Source organism: Neolamprologus multifasciatus, chromosome 7, assembly GCF_963576455.1.
Source record: "Neolamprologus multifasciatus chromosome 7, fNeoMul1.2, whole genome shotgun sequence".
Lineage (NCBI taxonomy): Eukaryota > Metazoa > Chordata > Actinopteri > Cichliformes > Cichlidae > Neolamprologus > Neolamprologus multifasciatus.
Window position 1 is genome coordinate 57,865,362 of NC_140445.1, and position 16,350 is coordinate 57,881,711.

The 16,350-nt window shown below is 42.8% G+C and overlaps 1 protein-coding gene across 9 annotated transcripts in view; it reads left to right on the forward strand.

The window, feature by feature from the left end:
* frmd4a (FERM domain containing 4A) overlaps window positions 1-16,350 on the forward strand; it is a 99,093-nt gene that overhangs the window by 37,914 nt on the left and 44,829 nt on the right. For 3 of the 9 annotated variants that reach the window (XM_085164429.1, XM_085164431.1, XM_085164430.1), the window contains exon 1: window positions 7-15,210. The exons of 3 other annotated variants lie outside the window; for them this stretch is intronic. In XM_085164429.1, coding sequence (XP_085020555.1) covers window positions 15,043-15,210 — 168 coding nt within the window. In that variant the 5' untranslated portion in view covers window positions 7-15,042. Of the gene's footprint in view, window positions 1-6; window positions 15,211-16,350 lie in introns of those variants that run through there. 3 more of the 9 variants (XM_085164433.1, XM_085164432.1, XM_085164427.1) reach the window with 2 other exon arrangements.

A 16,350-nucleotide genomic window follows, 5' to 3' on the forward strand; every position in this document is an offset into this window, starting at 1 on the left:
TCCACAGTTTCTCTTGCTCAACATTGTTTTAACATCTCTTAAAAAAATGCTTTAATAAACCCATCTTCTCTGTGTTTTATATGGGTGACCTCTCCAGCGCATAATTTCAGCTGGAGATGGGGGCTGACATATGCTCATGCAACATTCCAGATGCTCTGTTCTTAATTGGTGCTGAAAACACATGTTTATTAACCATCAAATTATCTGCTTAGGGAGAATTATGGAATAAATTGGCAGACCAGGAATATAACCTGAATAGCTTGGCCTAATATGTGAGTCAACATAAGGTCAGCCCAGGGACTTAAAACTTTGGAAATTTTAACTCAGCGTATGAGGAGCTTTCGTCCAACCAACTCGAAAGTATTAAATGTAGGCAGTGGGCTTACTTTCTGTGGTCTGCATCCTTCGTATTTATCTCTCGATAGCTATAAATCTTTTGATTAGCAATGAACGAAATCTCCAAGTAAAGGAATAGGGAATCGAGAATGAGGAAATGGGGGGTGAAAGAGGAATGAGAAGTAGATGGAAAGTCTGATGGATGTGATAGGCGTGTTTCTGTCGCTTGTGACGCTTGGATAGAGGTAGATTACTCAGATCCCTGTGGTTGCTAAAGCATTTTGGGCTGCTAGAACTGCATCCCACACAGACATTTAGATACAAAAACACATGCAGCTTACATGGTCTACCTCAGCACACACACACAGACAGACACACTTTGTAAATGTGACATCAGAATCCCTGGTTGCTTTGATCTGCCGGCTGCTGTAATGAGTTTGGTCGTTAAGCTGCTGTTTCCCTTTAACATTGTTTACAGGCACAGGCATCTGTTCAAGGGAACTGTAATCTGTCTTCACTGAGATATATATTCAGTGAGCACTATCAGCATTCAATCCGCTGCCACAGGGCTTCAATGTCACTGAAATATGCTGGGAATTTTTTTTTTGTACGCGCGGATCCATCAAACTACTTTGGAGATTTGGTCATTTTCTTTCTGTATATCCAAAGGATGATTTATGACCATGGCAATAAAGATTACTGTTTATGGCCAGAGCAGGATTTGGATTATTCATGCACCGCATGTGGGACGGAAAAATTGGAGTAAGGAAAATGCTTCCTTCCTCTACATTTCCTCTCAACATCCTAATTAGAAAGCTTTTTTATTTATTTCTCTAATTGCTGGAAGAGGGTGGAAAACAGAGGGTTATCTGGCCACTTTGCATACTTAAATGAGAAATATTCAAATCGTGTGCACACATTCCAGACTGCTGGCTAGACGTATGCGCATATGGCAATGCATGCATACACACACACTCACAACATGCAGACGTGAGCTACACAGAAGCCTATTTCAGTGAACCATCAAGTAAGGGAAGGGGGAATTAAGGACTTATATTGGAAGACTTACCAGCAGTAGATGGTGTTATGGATCAGGCCTGTGATACGGTATATAGTCGTCCTTGTTGTAAAGTGTGTATTCAATAAGTCTGACACTGTGTATGTGTGAATTAGGACAGTTAAGCTCAGAGACCAGGATCGTTATAGGAAAATTAAGGATCATTAGAATAATGACAGCAGTTTTCCATCCTCTTGTAGAAAAAGACCTCCAGAGCCCTATCTATGCTGCTCACTGGCTTAGAGCAGCAGTGAAGTGCGCAGCTATATTCAAGGGCTCACTGCTATTTTCATTAGCACAGCTGTACATATGAATGATTTAGGGAAGCTGAGAGGATCCGAGGCAATGAACTTTCCTCACAGCCTCTTTTACTACTAGAAAAGGAGGTCACTATTTTGTTGCCACATTTGCTCGCAGGAAGCTGGATATTTCGGGTCAGCTGTATTCAAGGAGACCACCATCATGGAATTAAAGTGCAAAGTTGTTGTTTTTTTTTAATTCAACACTGTTAAAATAAGCTCACGCGTGTGTGCTCCTTTGAAATTTAATGAACCAGTAATGTGATCTGTATCTGCTGATTGGATTTTTTTTCTTGTTGCTATGAAATACTGGTTTGTGGCATCATATCATCTCACGCCAGAGCTGTTGTGCATTGTGCTGCTGAGCTATGAGGAGAGGAGAGGACACACAGACAGGGAGGCATGGCAACTCCTCTTGCGGAGGATGCCTCGCAATCTAGCACAAAGGCTGACTGTCACATCAGCAACTGAGGCAGCGTGATTAAAAATGCATTCAATCCCTGTGTAGTTTAATTGAATCTCCTCCTTGTGCACCCCACAAACACCTCCCAATCATCTCTTCCAACATCACATCTATAATACAGCCTGCAGGCGGTACTAATCCTTCCATCTCCTACTCTTCCTTAGTCCTACATCTCTTCTCGTCTCCCCCATCCCCCGGTTTCTTCCGAAGGAGAAAGACCTCAGCTGGATGGGACTGCTTCCATCACAGCTGTAATGCACTGCTCTGCTCTGCTTTTTTTTTTTTTTTCCGTCTCCATCGTCTCTACTGCTTCCAGCAGCCATAAAGCACTGGTTTATATCTTTGGGAGAGCTATTTGGTCACAAAGGGCCTGTGGTCTCTGAGAGCATTCACTCCGCCAGGAGCACAAACACTGTGACGTACCGATACCAAGCACTTCCTTGTCACAATGAGAGTTTTGCTACGGAATTACACAACATGCGTGTCTACAGTACATGCATACAAAAAGCCTCTTTATTAGCAAGCTATTCTCTTTTGACTGCACTGCTGCAGATGTGTTGATTCAAACACTGGCTATTGACTGAGTGTATTATGTGAGAGTATTCTGTTATGTAATGGGTGTGTTCTCTGACCAGTTCTCTGACCAGTGACAAAATTGTTCAGCTAGTGCGAGCTGACCTCCTTCCTCTTTCTGTTTGCACCTCGTCATTCACTCTCCCGTTTGCTCCCCAGCAATCAATTGTCCTTTAATCTGAAATATTTTGATCTCGATATTGATTGAGATGTGACTTAAGTATCTTTCTTATTAACAAAAAAAAAATCCTGCAAGAAGAACAAAACCAGCATGTGTCAGTCGATCTCTCATTGTTATTTGAGTCTGTCCTTCTCTACACTGTCTGCATCCTGCAGCCCCAAGCCCATTTGTTACTACTGGAGATATAAATATTTAAAAGCTGGACAAAAAGAAGAAGAAGTAAATAATGCCTTGTGCGGGGATATTTGCAGTTGCAGAATCAGGGGATTGACTCAAAATAAACTACAGTCCCTATTCATGTTAATGGAACAAAAGAAAAAAAAAACTATGTCCCCCAGTGCAGCAATGGCTCATTGTTGTGTTTTGATAGCTTTTGGGCAACAACAGCTGAGAGAAATGAGCAATATCAGAGTTTGGCTATACTAATATTTGATAGCAGAATCAATTTGTTTTTATTTATGGGGGTTTTGTACGATTTTCTGAGTGGAATATATTTACAAGAACAGAGAAACTTTCAAATGTTTTTATTAGATTATTCAAATTTCTTTTGAAAAAGAAGTTTGAAAAGTATAGTAATATAGTCAGTTTCTGCAATCAGATGTATCTCATTTACTTGCCTCATTAGTCTTTGGCAGCAGGATCATTCAAACAGAATTAAATAAATAAATTTAATAAAAACAACAACAAAATCATCATAAACTCGATCCCATTTTATGTGCAGACGGATAAAACCGATGAGCCATTATCATTCATCCTTCAATTCCCATCATGGTTCAGATTCGGATGTCAGCTGGCCCAGCACACGCTCAGGGTTTCCAGCACACTCGGGTGAATAATTCAGAAGCTTCTCTGAGGCATATTGCACATCTAGCACCACATTCAAATGTGTTTTTGCCCTGCTAATAGACTGCTGATTGGCCCATTGGAATGATATATTGTAATACTGTTAAGACATAGATGGCTGGATAATAGCAGCGTGTTTGTGGACTGCACTTGGACAAAGATTTTATTAAAGGCCGCATTTATCTTCTGTGTTCCTAAGGCTAGAAAGACAGCCGTGACTGCAGTGCTTTGGTGCCAACGCTTTGAACAATAATATTACGGAACAACACCCAAGCAGGTTTGCAGTTTGCACACACACTCTCGCGCACACACACACATACAGACAGGTTGAGCAGATGTGTGCTGAGCGACACAGTTTGACCAGGACAACCTGTCCTAGCGTTGCACCAAATCTCTCTGAAACACAAATATGCCCCAGTTTTTACCGTGACTCATATAAAACAATCTCACAGGCGATCCATTACCTTTCGTAGCATGTAATGGTGTTTCCCGGGTTCTCTTACACAGACACTGCTGAGAAGATGGTAATTGAAGTGGATGCTTCCCTGTGGAGAAGTCATTATGATTGGTTCTGGCCTGATGAAGGGTGGGGAGGCCCCACATTCTGCTCATCTCACTCTCAGGAGATGCAAGGCTGGCATACATGTAGAAGCGCAGATGAAAGCACACAGTGAGCAGCGAATCGGGTTACGCTATCAGGGTTGGTACTGTTAGCTATACAATCGTTTATCTGTTTTGCCTGCGATGATGCTGTAACTCAACCCTTTGTAATTTGTGGTGTCTTGAAACGTAAACAGTCAATCCCCCTCCATTCCGCTTGGGACGGGGAGTCGGTCCAACTAGAGGGCATTTCCATAAACACATACTCCCACACACATGCACACGCACACAGACGCACAAACATACAGAGTTGAGGAGCAGGACCATAGGGATGAGTCAGACAGCCGTGGGCAGAGACTGGCTGGGTTATCAGGGTAAATTAATGCATCACAATGCCGGGAGTCTACCATTGGAGAACCATCGCTTCTTATTGTTGCAACTACGAACAAAGACACGCACAAAAAAAGAACCGCAGAAATAAAACCCAGACAATCCAGCTGCTTTGTTTCCCTCATTAGCGTCTCTCAGGCGTAGATTTTCTTTTCTTTCTCTCTCTGCAGTTTTTCTTTTCCTTTTTTTGCAAATGTATTAATAGCTGATGGTTCACTTTGAGGACAGCGGGTGCTTGTAAAGCAAAGCTTGTCAGAATCTCCTAGCTTTTTCCTACAAATTTATGTTTTTGCTCTTTATCATGTACACAGGTTTATATTTCATGTATTTTGTTGCCGAGCGCAAATCCTGTTTGCTTTACTTTTTCAAAGCAAACGGGTGCTTTATGTGCTTGTTGACTGAAATGGGTCATTGTGCAAGCAGCCCGAGGCATCAAGAATAGTAGCATGTTGTTTTTACTTGCCTTTATTTTTTTTCTCCCTCCTGTCAAGAAGAGGGCTTATCACCTTTGTGGATTTGAGGAGTTTATTGCACATTTCAAGCAAAAAATAAATAAATAAATAAATAAAGAAGCAAATAAAAAAAGAAGTGAACAAAGGATCGCAAACCAAACTTTAAGTGCTCTATTAGAAGGGTGCATTTTCATCTCACTGTCAAGGGGATGTACAGTACAGGATTTTGTGCATTGTCTCCCCAATCAGCAGCAGAGCTTGAACTCTGTCATCACGGTGTGAATTAATGTCAAGGAAGCACACCACACAGAGTACCAGTCATATTGCAGAGAGGGAGAGAGAAATGAACCGAGTCATTTTGGTTCCTTATCTGTTAGACCTGGATGTCTGCACACCAAGTTTAAAAATAGCCCTCTGATATTTCTCATGTAGGCCACAGTCACTCACACACCGATGCAGGCCAGGGTGATGAATAAATAATGCTTTCTGGGGATTACCACTGCAGATGATTTCCTCCTGTATGCTTGGCTCTTGGCGTTAACGCAATGTGTGGGGTATTTTTGTGTGTGTGAGACATACATAGTCTCGTGTAACGAAAGCTGTCAGAGATCCCCAATTAAAGAAATGATATGGGAGATGGAAGAGGTTGGTTAGTTTGCTCATTTTAATCACTTCACTCTAAATTTTTGCTCTGTGATCCAGCATCAGTTCACCTCTTGACTGGGATGACCAAGCTAAATCTTACAGGTTTATATTTCCAGTGTCACTGGTTCGCAATGGTTACCTTGCCTTCTCGAGATGTGCGCAGCTGTGCATGTGTGCATGGATATGTGCATATCTAACAGCTTTGCATATGTGAGCGCGTGTCGATTCACTTTATTTAATCAGCTGACAGCTTAGTATTGATGTGCCGAAGCAAAAAAAAGAGCACAGCAGTGAGTGATGATGTAGATATGACAAGGTGCAGCAGTAACTCATGATTCCAATAGCTTTAATGGACATGTAAAGACCACAATGGTGGATACAGAGGACTGACTCAGCTGAATGAAGCCGCAGCTAGTCGCAGATCTCCACGGCTGCGGTTTTACCGTGATAAAAGGTCTCCGCAAAGGCCAGATCAATACTCCAAACTGTCCACTGCTGTCACAGCTTTGTGGAAAAAAACTCTGGCCAATTGCCACAGTTGCCCCCATGTAGGCAAAGAACCAAGTGATAATATGATCAATATCTGCATGCATGAGCAACATGCATGCTGGTCTGTGAGGATGCATGCTAGTGAGCGTGTATGTATTCTTCCTTTGTGTCCTATTCCAGACAGTGCAGGGAGAGAAAGCTGGGATGTGGGATTTCGAAGATAATCTCCCTACCAGATGGCAAAACATCCCATATTCCTTTTGAGGTTCCCCACGTGATTCCCTGTAAGGGCTGTGTGGGTGGTGGGGGTATATATGCTCACACACAATAATTATTGAGTCATGTGACACGAGTGCGTATGCTAATAAGAGCTGTAACGTCACATTAATCCAGTGACCTGGTTAAGCCCCTGACTGAAGGAAGTGAGTATGTGAGGAAGGGAGGGGAAGCTGCCAAAGGAGAGAGAGGAGAGACATAAGCACACTCCCTCTCCCTCCCATACACTCTTACACACTCATTCACCCCATGAGCGGCAGAGCGGAGTGTAACTGTGTGGAGCAGAATGGGAAGCCTTTTAACGCAGAGGGAAACAGAAGCAGAGAGAGGCACATAGGACCCGTGTGGGACTTCTACAGCTACGCTCACATCACGCTCTTCCGTCCCTCTAACACCGCCACGCGCAAGCTCGCGTGAACTACGGCTGTCAGGCTGGACGGGACAGCGAGGACACCCACTTCACACTCTCACACACATGCTCTCACACCCACAGACACGCGCACTCTGGAGCGTACTATGGTGGTTCAGGGAGCAGTGACGCCCGGGAGAACCCGCCGGCTGATGCTTAAGCTGCCGGTGGGGACTCTTCGAAGGAACAGTGCAGAGAGGGTAAGAGACGAGCTTCCCTCAGTTAACCTCTTTCACTTTTCTCTCTCCTTCTTTGACTTTATGTCTGTTTGACAGTATTTTTTTTTGTGTGTAAGTGGGATTTAAAAAAAGGTTCTTGACTAATCCAAAGGACTATATTAGATTTGAGTTGGTGCAAGGCAAGTCAAGAGCAAAGCTTTTAATCTCTACAGTGGACAATAGTTCTCTGTGTTTCTCTTCCTGCCAGTCTGAGTCTGTCAATCTTTGTAGTTCTCAGCCTGTCTCTGTCACCGCTAATGCATTCGGCCGTCCTCGGCTTCAAGGTTACAGGGAAGTCTCACAGTGGGAGTGCGGCTCGTTTGCCTGTCACTGTCAGTGCAATTAAACTCGAGAGATGGGCTTTTATCAAGCAAAGCTTCAACTTCAGCCCAGTTTAAAACGCTGATTCCTGTGCTGTCCCAGATTGTTTGTTTTTTTTCTTTAAACAGTACAGTTCAGCTCATCTGCAAGGCACCAGAAGCTTGTGTTTACGTGTTTGTGTGTGCGGTGGGTGGAGATTGGTGGCTGGAGATAATAGTTCCCAGCTACATGGAATGTGTGGTGCAAAGTTAACCCTTGTGTCAGTTGTAAAGACACGCTGTAACTTGCCATGTAATTCATATCTTTTGGTGCTCAGCAAAGTTGTTTACTCCTAATTGTCATGTTTCTTTAAGAAATTAAAAAAAAAAAAAAAGGTTTGCAGCTGTGCTTTCATTCTGTGATGGGTGGGTCAGCGTTCTTTCATGCAGTGAATGCACTGGTATTAAGTGAATCACACTTAAGTACACTGTGGTGTTCAGGTGACGTGCGAACCGAAGATATAGAGCTTCCAGATTTGCATTCCAACAATCACAATCTGCTTGCATGATGATACTGAAAGGAATTTCATCTTCTTTTCAGATCTCAGTCTACTCACTCGCTATGAAGTGACTTTGGTCTCATAGATGTGCCTCTTTGAGTGGCTGGGACTCCTAAATGCCACGAGGCCTTTGGAGAATCGCCACTTTCTTTGTGGTTCTTGCTTTCCCTGAACAGAGGATATACACCAGCACACGCAAGAAAACACATGCTGTGCACATGCTATCATAAATTAGATGGAAAAGCTTTCGTTTTATGAGCCTATATATACACACCACCGCTGCATCATCACAGTACATAAAATGCAACCTGGTTTCTTTGTTGATGATAAGCTATACAGTTGAAGTGAAAGAGATCAGAGGCAGGAGCATGTCAGACATTATATTATAGCTATGATGCATTCAAGTTATGATCTTAAGACTCAGTTTGTGTTATTATGTGTTATTAATGCTGGTATTTAAGCTCCTGGGTGGATCGCTTCTGTCTGAATCTATCTGGCATTCGTAACAGTCCTTGATTGAAGGAAATTGAATATTCACTGCCCTTTTCAGAAATGTAATTGCTGCTCGTTGATTGGCTGGAGCCACTAACAGACACCCTCACTCAAATCACCTTAATTAACGGAGAAAGAGAAAAGCAGATTTTCACACACAGTCTCTCCTGATTGAATTCCATTTATCTTCCTTCCATTTTTTTTCCTTAACACCAGCTGTGAGCAGACAGACTGAAGAGGGATTACTTGTTGTGATTTACATAAACTCAGTCACATTTTTGCACTGCCGCACCGGAAAAAAATCACTGGCTTGATGTGGGAGGCGGTGACTGCGTCACTTTTTATGAAAAATAGTAATGAGTCAAACAAAACAGGTAACACAGCGTTTTAATATGCCAATAAAAATTATTTAAATCACCAGACTGTCTGAGTAATTTATCTATTAAGTGATGACAGGCGAACAAGCCGGTTTCTATGCGCGAACGCTCTATAAAATGTTGACTGTCTGTTGGTTAATGACTTTTCCTCTCTCCGTGGCCTTACTGAGCCGCTGAAATGATTTCACTTCTATTCACAGCTGCAGCTATGTCCTGCTCTGACTTGTCATGTTAGACAACTCATTCTACTCCATCTGTATCTTATACAACTACGTAAGATGGCTAGAGGGCTAAGGGAAAGAAATCTGCTTATAAGTATGTATATATTACCTGACTAAGCAAGTGAAAGGTTCTAGTGGAAATTTTATTACTGTCAGCTTAAATATAGCTAAAGCATTTTACATACTTGGAACCTAGTTTTTCATGTCCTTCAGCATTTCCCATTTAAAAAGCACACGTTAATGGGTATGGATCCCTGATGGCTATGCACTTTGCTCCAAACCATTCGGGAACTTACTTGAAAGATATTTTAAAGCTTGATCCTACAGGTTTCTTTTCACTTGCAAATTGCAGAGTGAAAACACACCTTTTCATCTGTGCCCTGTCACTAATCTAATGCAGATGAATCGTGTCACGTCTGCATCAGTAGCTTGTGATGGACGAGTGGCTAATTAGCTATCTTTGTTCCCAGTCAGTAGCTATGACATATTAAAAAAACAAAAAAAAAACAAAAAACATGCCTTGTTAACTGGACTTGATTGTGTTTCGGGTTTTTTCCATTTGTGTTACACGTTTTCTGCATCTTGTTGTCTGTCACATGCGATTGTTGCTTACAGGTCTTTTATATATGACGTCATCCTTCTTCTGCCTCTGTGCATCAGTGTGAACAAAATGGGACAGAAGTACTTATGGTATTTACACCATGATGTTGTGGTGAGAAATTGCACAGTTGGTGTTGACAGCTTTAAAAAACAGCTTCTTTGAGGGGATATTTTTCAGTTTAGATTACCTCTGTGAGCTGGCTGAATTAGGATTATCTTCCTGCCTTTGTTATCTTGCTATCATGTAAAGCTGCTCAGCTTTTATCTGTGAAATTAAGAACAAAGCCGAACCCAAACAAACAAAGAGGAGAGAGGGAGGACTGGCGTGTGTGCCCGTGCGAGTGTTTGTGTGCAATTTCTGATTTTAGGAGATTGAATCGGTCTCCGGGGAAACATGTTGTTGTCGGGAGCACTGCAGGGGACTGAGGGCATGAAGGTGGGAGGGGGGGATCGCTGTCAAAGAAGGAGAAGTTCACACAAACACATATACACATGTTCAGAACAAACATTCATGAGCTAAACAGGAATCCAAACAGACAATAGCTTGACTGCAGTTACCATTACAGGGCTGAAAGCTAGAAGCAGCCATGCAAGACTTAAGGCAGGAATACTAATCGATCCTTGTTACCTTTAAACATCCTGTCTGGACCAATCACAGAGAAGGTCAGGGCTGGATTCTGGCATTCTTGCTTCTCTTACTTGTTTCCCATCAGACTGATCTAATTGCCGGGACATTAGAGTCAGAATTCATTCAAGGACTTGAATAGTTGACATGGAAACCAAAGGGAAACACAACACCCAAAATATCTGTAATTTGTTTATCATTTCTTTGCGTGTTTGCTAAAAAGTGACTTTTGAGCGTTTTGCCCCTACAGCTCTCCTTTCCTTTGCTACAGTATTGATTTCCTGAGATCCCAACATGCCCCCAGGATTGTAGGTGAGAGAGCTGTGGTCAGTCAGTCCAATTAAAGAGACAAAGAGAAGGAGAAAGAGGCGAGAAAAAAAGAAAGAGGTGGGAATAGCTAGAGCTAAAGGTTCGTGACGGCCCCTCTTGCACCACACCCTGCTCGGCATGAAAGGGGACCCCCTTTTCTCCCCAAGGCAGCTCAGAATGAAGAATGTTATTGAGCCACTGAAGAAAGGGGGGTTGAACGGGAGACTCCCACCCTCTTCTCCACCCTGTTTCTTTCATTACTCTGGGCTATGATTTTTTTTTTTTTCATGTCTTTTATTGCCTGTCCAAAATCAACCCGCAGATAGACACATGGCGCAGCTGCATACAAGTTCAAAGTAAATCTGTACAGATCAAACAAGAGATGATCGCCCATGACTGTGAGTGAAGGCTGAGGACAGTAAGGCTGCTGATGATATGCTTTCTCTATGGAGACAGTCTGTTAGCGGGGTAGCTATGGTGAAAGTGGAGTCTTGTGTCCTTTGCCAAAACATTTCCAGTAGATGGATGGGATGGATGTGTGTGTGTGTCAGTCGGTCTAACTATGTGTTCCCATCATCTGCCACATGCATGCAGAGCTCAGTAAGATTTCTTCATCATATCTGCTTCTCTATTCACAGAAATGACAATCATCTCAAGACAGAGAGTGGAGAAAATTTCAATTCAGGTTTATTTTTGTATTTTTTTGTTACCTCGGGTCCTTTTTTACACCGAAAGATAAAGACATTTAACTGATATAGGAAGAAACACAATAATGTTCTTTAGGCAAGCACTGAAGAAAGACAAAGATGATCGTGGGCTGATGGGAAAAAACTCCATCTCCCACAAAACAGGATGTGGAGACCCCTGAAATGTTCCTTAAATATCCCAGCACAATCTGTGCCCTTTGTTAGACAGAGATAACACGTCTCAGTGAGAAGCGAGGCATGTCTGTGACTCACCCATATGAAGGGGTTTATTCATAGTTTGCATGTGTGTGTGAGTCTGTGTGTGAATCATTGTACGGCATATTAAGAAATCTAGAGAGTTGAGGGGGGACAGGCATTTTCTTAAAGTGGCAGACTTTTTTTGGCAGTTGTTTGAACTGTGTGTGAGTGTGTGTGTGTGTGTGTGTGTGTGTGTGTGTGTGTGTGTGTGTGTGGGCGTGTGGGAGTAACAAAGAGAGAGGGCGCAGGAAAGGGTTAGAAAGTAGGAGAGAGTGGCAGGCTCTTGGTTTCCCGTGGGTGTGCTGCAGTAACATAGTAATCCTCATTAATATTTATCTGCCAGGCAAAGTGGAGACAATGATTAGCTTGAGAGAGATAGGTAGAAAGAGCGAGAGTGTATATGTGCGTGCATGTGCGTGAACACCCTTTAATGCATGTGTGTACGGTATTTAGAGCGTATAACACATGAACTAGGTCAACTTCTATACTTAAGAGAGTATAAAAGTCCCAATACTTCAAAGGCTTATGTCATGTCATCACTGGGTGTTTTTCATTGCACAAATGCTCAGTAAACAATATTTTTATTTAATTTATTCCAAACACCCACAGGACTAGTGCAACTAAAGCTCGCAGCGTGCACTCTTTCACTCTCACAGACGCAGACATATAGAAGCTCATTGCACTCATCCGTCTCTCGGGCCAGATTACTTTATGTTATTGATTTTTCTGCTTGCACCTCTAATGTGATCACATTAAGCAAGACTGATCAGAATTGAATTCCTGGTTGGGTCTATATGGATGTGTCACTTACGAGCTCTGTTGCAACGACATCGATCTGTGTGTCTTTGTATGTTGGGGGAAAGAAAAAAATCCAAAGCAATCTAGACCCATGCAAGTCACGTGTCGGGTTCATTGTTGCATAAAGTGTTTCAACGTGTCAGTGTCAGGTGCACTTTTTGCTCTCCCGCGCGCAGCTCGTTTAAGGTATTTGTGTGCCAGAGAGCCTCAGCTGAGAATCTGCTTGTGAATTTATAGTTTTGGTGACCCATTTCCCTCCACTCCTCTCTCTTTCACTTGCTCTTTCTGCCTTGCCTCCACTCTGGTGTAACACGCCTGAGTGAAAATCAGAGAGCAGAAGGAAGACTGAGAGATACGAGAGATGAGAGATGAAAGAGGCCAAAAGAGATGGAGAAACAGGAGAAAGTAAACAGGCCAGACATGTATACATGAGGAGCAGACAGATGATTTCCCCGTGTCTTATGTAGATTTTCTCACTAGTTAACTGTCAATTCAATTTGTCCATCACAGTTCTGAATGTAAAAAAGTCTCTTTTCCACTCCGTCTTCTTACTTCGTGGATAGCCGCCCAGCTGACACTGTTGGCCGTGTCTGTTTACATCACAGTGGCTGTCTGACCTTTCCCAGGATTCAGCAGGACACAGCAAACACATGGAATCATGGGAACAACGCACACTCATACCCAGCCTCCCTCTTCTCTCCTCACCGAAACAAATATTTACACCCCCTTGTAAGTTACAGTCACTGTGAGATGAGCGTCTCCAGTCAGTTTGGAAAATTCACACTGCACAAATACCACACATTCCTCATGAGTTTCTCAAGACACCACTGAGAGGACAACGTCAAACCCTGAGATAGAAGTATGGGAAATGATCGCTGTGGAAGCAGAGGTATTCTGGAGCTTATGGTTGGTGTAGATGTAAGCTGATTCTTAGAAGTTTACTTATGTTATTTTCTGAACCCGATGTACACCACAACAGCCTCCCACTCATATGTTTGTGGTTCCTTTAAGTCATACGATAATTTGTATGCACACAAAGTCTCACACACAAGCACACTATCTCAGCAGTACAGAAATGACCCTCGCATCAATAAGCCTCGCAATGAATCAGAGTGGGCTACGAAAGGCCATTTAATCCCCCCTCCCCCTCCCACACACACACACACACACACACACATACACAGTCAGATTGGTGCTTTGGTAGAAAAAGCAAAGAATTACTGTACTGTACAGAGTTATTGAATTTTTATATCGATCAAGTCTCTGAGGAGAGACTGTGACGAAAGTAGGAAAAATGAAAGCATTTGGCTGCACAAAACCAGCAGACGTTATTTTAAAATAACACAACTGCCATAAATAAAATTCTCTGTAACCAGTCGTGATCTGCAGGAGGCAAAAAAAAAATGTGCGTGTTTGATTTTAGAGTTACTTTAACATTTCTATCAGACGTAACATAGCGAGCATTTCTCATACAAGCTGTAGTGTTTTAGTAGTGCTGTTAAACCAGAATTTATAACAGACTGGCAAGGATTTACACACAGGCACTGCTTGCTTGGCAGAGATTATATATGGGGTTTGTATTGCCTCCATGTGGCCATTTTTGCAAATGTATGTATGCAAGCAAGTGTAAGATTCATTGTGGATTTCTGACTCAAATAAACAACTTAGTTTGATGTAATGAATTATATTCAGTCTTTTTTTTCCACAAGATAATGAGTTGGCGAAGACTAGCAGACGGTTGGAGCAGGCGCAATTTTTCTTTTTTCAAAGCTTAGATAGGTCAGTCCAGGATACTCCAGCCTGGGAAAACTGGCTTGGGGGAAAAATATGTTCTTTTTTAAAAACATTCTGGCAAAAATCCAAGTGACCAGATGTCAGTGTTACTGTGATTCAATCTTCTGTATCGTGCTTGCAGTTATGCTTGTATGTGTGCCGGTCTTCTTTTCCTTCAAAAACATACACTTAGTGTTCAGTCTGAACAGGTGTTTGAAAGGAATGGACTTACCACAGAAATATACCTCTTTCCTTGAAAACCGAGACAGTGAGAGAGAAAGTGAGAGGACTGGTTTCCCTCAGTGTGTGCTGCAGTATTCGAGTGCATATCGCTTTAAAAACAACCTCCAGTCGGGTAGACTAAGAGACCGGCTGCATTTCCTAAGTGGGAATGTTTGTGTTTGTGACGCTGAGAGCAACGGACAGAGGGTGCTTTGCTTCAGTGGGAAGAAAAGGGACAGGAAGAGAGGAGGACCAGGAGAGAAGGAGTCAGCAGGGAACACTAGCTGTGTGGGACTGGGGCAGAAGGACTAGCAGGGTTTGACCTTGAGGAGGCATCACTCCAGTGAATCCCAGAGAGGCAAGTGGCCCTAGAGGGACAAGAGAGGAGACAGACACGGGGGTTAACCTGTCTCTCTGAGGCTTACCTCTAGAAATGACTCATGTATTATCTACTGGATCTAAGTGGCATCAAGAGGACAATAAAGGCTAATCATACCATCTCATTGCCACTAATGTGTTACCTGTGGATGTCCCTTTGATATAAACTCATATTGCTGTGTATTCGTCTGGTGGCAAAGTAGTTAGTTAGGGATGGAGGCTGTCTTGTTGGGCTTAGATGAGGTGGTCTGTACTCGACAGGGCTTGCTATGGACTCTCACCTCCACAGCCATCCGGCGGATTCGCGTGCATGCCAGGAACCTTCCTGGGCCTCTGCATCTATTGCACACACACAGGTGTGTTTCAAGGCCGCTTTATCAGGTAGGATTCACCTCCAATACACACAAAACGTAAACATCTAAAAAAAAGACAGAAAGAAAGAGTATATATGTCAGATAGATTTCTATGCACATTCATCTCAGTAGGCATTTTGCACTACATTTTATCCCAAATAATTGTGCGCCTGTTAAGGCATACTTGCGTTTACATGCTCCCGTGTAATAAGGAGCTGTTATTAATGAAGGATTCTGCACTTGTGCGTCAAGGGCTTGAGGCAGAAGAAGAAAGACAAGTAGGGAACAGATGATGTACTCTAGGGCCAGGTATGTCCACCTGACAAAGGCTGGAGCCAGAGACAGGGCAGGGTTAAACTTGACTGATTTGTTTCATTAAGCTTGAAGGACAGAACTGGGTTGGATGTCATGGCCATGTTCCTGCTAGGTTTATGTACTGAATAGAACTTTTTTTTCACTTAGCCGTGCCTGTGTAGAGTGTTCTTTTGTTTTTGTTGTGCTCGGCATACACAACAGGAAGTTACGTTGCCAAGGTCAGTATTAAAGAGGTGGTAACTAAGCTGTTAAGCTGGTAAGTGTTTCTATGGGCATCTAAAAAGGGGGATGCTTGCACACAAAAACACACACATAGAGGCTATTTTGTAAGCTGTCTGCTCTCTCTGTCTCCCTTGCCTCACATTTCACTCCCTGCTAACTTTGTGTTCTCTAAATGTGTCAATTTGCTTTAATAATGCAAGCCCTTTCTCTAGTCTGCATTATTTTATTTGTGTAAAAGCAGCAGCTTCTTTTGTGCCTTGTGCCTGTCTAGCTGTGATTCAGCAAAAAGCTTGATCAGTATTCACGTCACCATGTCTGAATTGATGCACAGGGCTTTCATGGACCCATTAGTATTCCCCAAGCATCTCACCTGGCCTGTATGCAGCTGGTACCACCAGGACAAACCCAACAGACTCACCAGGCCTGTAGCTAAATGATAAGAAGCACACTGCATAGCAAAAATTCATCAGCGCATACATGCACACAAAGATAAACATACACAGCATGCGCGTTTTCCTGCCTTTTTTCTCCAATTCCCTTTTTATTCTCAAGAGGAGAATAATCTGGATTGTTATTCTAACTTTTGTCTTCAAATGCGGTTTTATGTAGCTCCTCGGTTTAAGCATCCTGA